The sequence below is a fragment of the Panthera uncia genome, chromosome E3 (assembly GCF_023721935.1).
Source record: "Panthera uncia isolate 11264 chromosome E3, Puncia_PCG_1.0, whole genome shotgun sequence".
Taxonomy (NCBI): domain Eukaryota; kingdom Metazoa; phylum Chordata; class Mammalia; order Carnivora; family Felidae; genus Panthera; species Panthera uncia.
The window spans coordinates 17,290,511-17,293,116 of record NC_064815.1 but is presented as its reverse complement, the minus strand read 5'-3'; the positions used below and the strand labels follow the sequence as shown (position 1 = coordinate 17,293,116).

The following is a 2,606-nucleotide window of genomic DNA, read 5'->3' as shown; positions in this document are numbered from 1 at the left end:
CTTGTGGGACGTGGGGGCGAGGGGAACTGATGCAAACATTATGCTCCTGCCTGCTCTGCTGTGAGTGATGGATTCCCCTGTCTGGGACCCAGGTGTCTCATGTATCTGTGTCAGACGAACTCCTTAGCTTGTGCGTGGCATATAACCCCAGGCCTTCACACGGACCTGTTCAATCACTCATCACGTACATATACTATTACTTTTACAACATAAAAATCAGTTTGGGGTCACCTGGGTGGCTTAGTCAGCTGAGCGTCTGACTCTTGATTTTGGGTCAGGTCCCAGGGTCATCAAATTGAGTTCCATGTAGGGCTCCGTGCTGAAAAGTGGAGTCGGCTTGGGATTCTCTCTTTCTCTGCCTGTCTACCCTGCTCATGCATGCTCTCTCTCAAAAAAGTAAATAAATAAATAAATACATACATACATACATAAAAATAAACATGGTTTTGATTTTTTAAAATATTTATTTTTGAGAGAGAGAGAGAGCTAGAGAGAGAACGAGTGGGAGAGGGGCAGAAGGTGAGAGAGATGCAGAATCTAAAGCAGGCTCCAGGTTCTGATCTGTCAGTACAAAGCCCGATGCGGGGTTCCAACTCGTGAACCGGGAGATCACGACCTGAGCCGGTCGGATGTTTAACCGACTGAGCCACCCAGGCACCTCTGGTTTTGATTTTTTTTTCTTTTAAAGAAAGGCAAAAAGCCAAAATCACACTCATGCAGAAAGTCAAAGCTTACAAATTAGAAGAGAGAAACAGAAATAATCAAATAAATAAATAAATAAAAGAAGTAAAAAAAATATGTGTATACACACACAAAAAGAAGAAGGAGTAGGAAAAAGAAAACAATTAGAGGAAATTCAGAAAACAACAACTATCAAAAGAAGAAAATAAAGGACCCCCTACTCATACCTATCCAAAGAAACTTGGTTAATGCCTCCGTACATATTTTTCCAGACTGTTTTCCATATAGCTTCCCACATCTTTATTAATTTTCCCCCCAAATAAAATCATGACGAATGAGTGCTTCGTAACCACCTTGGTCTAGTTAAGCACCCCACAACTGGGACCCCACGTGGTGGCCCCCCAAGCCACCAGTCTTGAGATGTCATCCAGAGCCCATCAGGACTGCACGCGGTCTGCAAAGGCTTTCGCGGCCCCCCCAGCCAGAGCCGAGGCCTCTTACCCTGGTAGTTCCGGGGAGCTCTCGGGGCAGGAAAGGGTGCTACCCTGCTCTCGGGGGCAGGAAAGGGTGCTACCCTGGGTTTGGGCCTAGCAACTTGGGAACCACAAATGCAAAGGAAGCCACCCTCCCCTCTCATGTCCTCCTCCGCACCCCCTGTTCTAGAGCACGGCTTCGCCTCACACCGGCTCTGACCCTCATCCCTCTGCCAGCCTCACCCCTCGCCGTCCCGGCTCCCAGCGAGGTCCCCGTTCCAGACCTCCCCCCCGGCACCCGCCGTGACCCCACTTGCCTCAGCCAAGACCCCAGAGCCCCTGGCATCATCTCAGACCCCAGCAAGAGCGAGTGATGGAGCTGTCATCACACAGCAGCTGTGGGAGCAGGGCGGGTGGGGCAGGATGCCGGGGTGGGGTGGGTGGAGCCAGGGCCACTTCCTTTCCCCCTGGGGCCCATCTGCCCAGTCCTGCCCCAGGCTCAGGAGGAGTTGGAGTGGTCTGGTCCCAGCCCTGTGCCCTCATCAAGCGAGCTGGTATGGGGCGCGGCCTGGCAGGGCGGGAGACTTCGCGGCCGCGGGAGATGTGCTGTGGCTTGAAAAGGGCCTGGTAGATGACAGGAAAAGATCAGGAGCCTCCGGGGCTGAATGGAGTCAGGGAGGGCCAGGGGGCTGGCCATCGCTGGAGCACGAGCAGCCAGGGCTCAGGGAGCCCGCGGATCAGGGCTGACGGCAGAGCGGCCAGCATCTGTGCCCTTGTTCTTTCTGATAATAGTAAAAGCGAGGGTGGAAAAAGCCGTTAAGCCGCAAGTTAGGCCTGGCAGTTAGCAGGGAAGTGGGCAGACGGGGAGGAGGGCCCGGCCAGGTTCTCCCCCTCAGTGCTTTGTGTGTTGGTATCTCTCCACTTCCCCTCCCTCAGGTCTCTGCTCCTGCTCACGCCTGTGGCCATGGGAATGATCCTGCTTCTCCTCCTCTTTGGGGGCGTCTGGACCCAAGAGATGAACACAGAGCTTGTGGACATCGCGACCACTTTGGGGATGTCTGCACCCACAAGACCCTCTGCTTCTTTGACCCCAACTTTCTCTGAGCCCCCAAACTTCAGCGTAGTGACCCCCGGTCCTGCAACAGCCAGGGTCCGCGAGGAGAGCAACGGCACCGGGCCCCAGATCTCCCCACCTTCTTCAGCTTCCTATACAGCCAATGAGGTGTTCTTTCTCGGGGCGTCCACTACTGCCGGTGGTGACCTCCATGTACCTGAGCCATCGGTCTCTGGGGAAGTTGCCACCAAGAAGTCATCAAACCTGGAAACTAATGCTCAATCACTAGAAGACTTTCTGGAACTTCACATTATGACTGATGGAACCACGGTAACTGGCTCTCTGGAGACCTCTGATGTCACCAGGGGGCCCTCCGCCACCATGGCGACTGGCCCTCC

At 53.9% G+C, this 2,606-nt stretch overlaps 1 protein-coding gene across 1 annotated transcript in view; it reads left to right on the top strand.

Moving 5' to 3' along the window:
* The first annotated feature begins 1,628 nt into the window (after window positions 1-1,628).
* The window catches only part of SPN (sialophorin), a 2,961-nt gene continuing 1,983 nt past the window's right edge, over window positions 1,629-2,606 (top strand). Inside the window, exons 1-2 of the mRNA XM_049638621.1 lie at window positions 1,629-1,708; window positions 2,091-2,606. The exon at window positions 2,091-2,606 is cut by the window's right edge and continues 63 nt beyond it. Coding sequence (XP_049494578.1) covers window positions 2,119-2,606 — 488 coding nt within the window. The 5' untranslated portion in view covers window positions 1,629-1,708; window positions 2,091-2,118. The remainder of the gene's footprint in view (window positions 1,709-2,090) is intronic.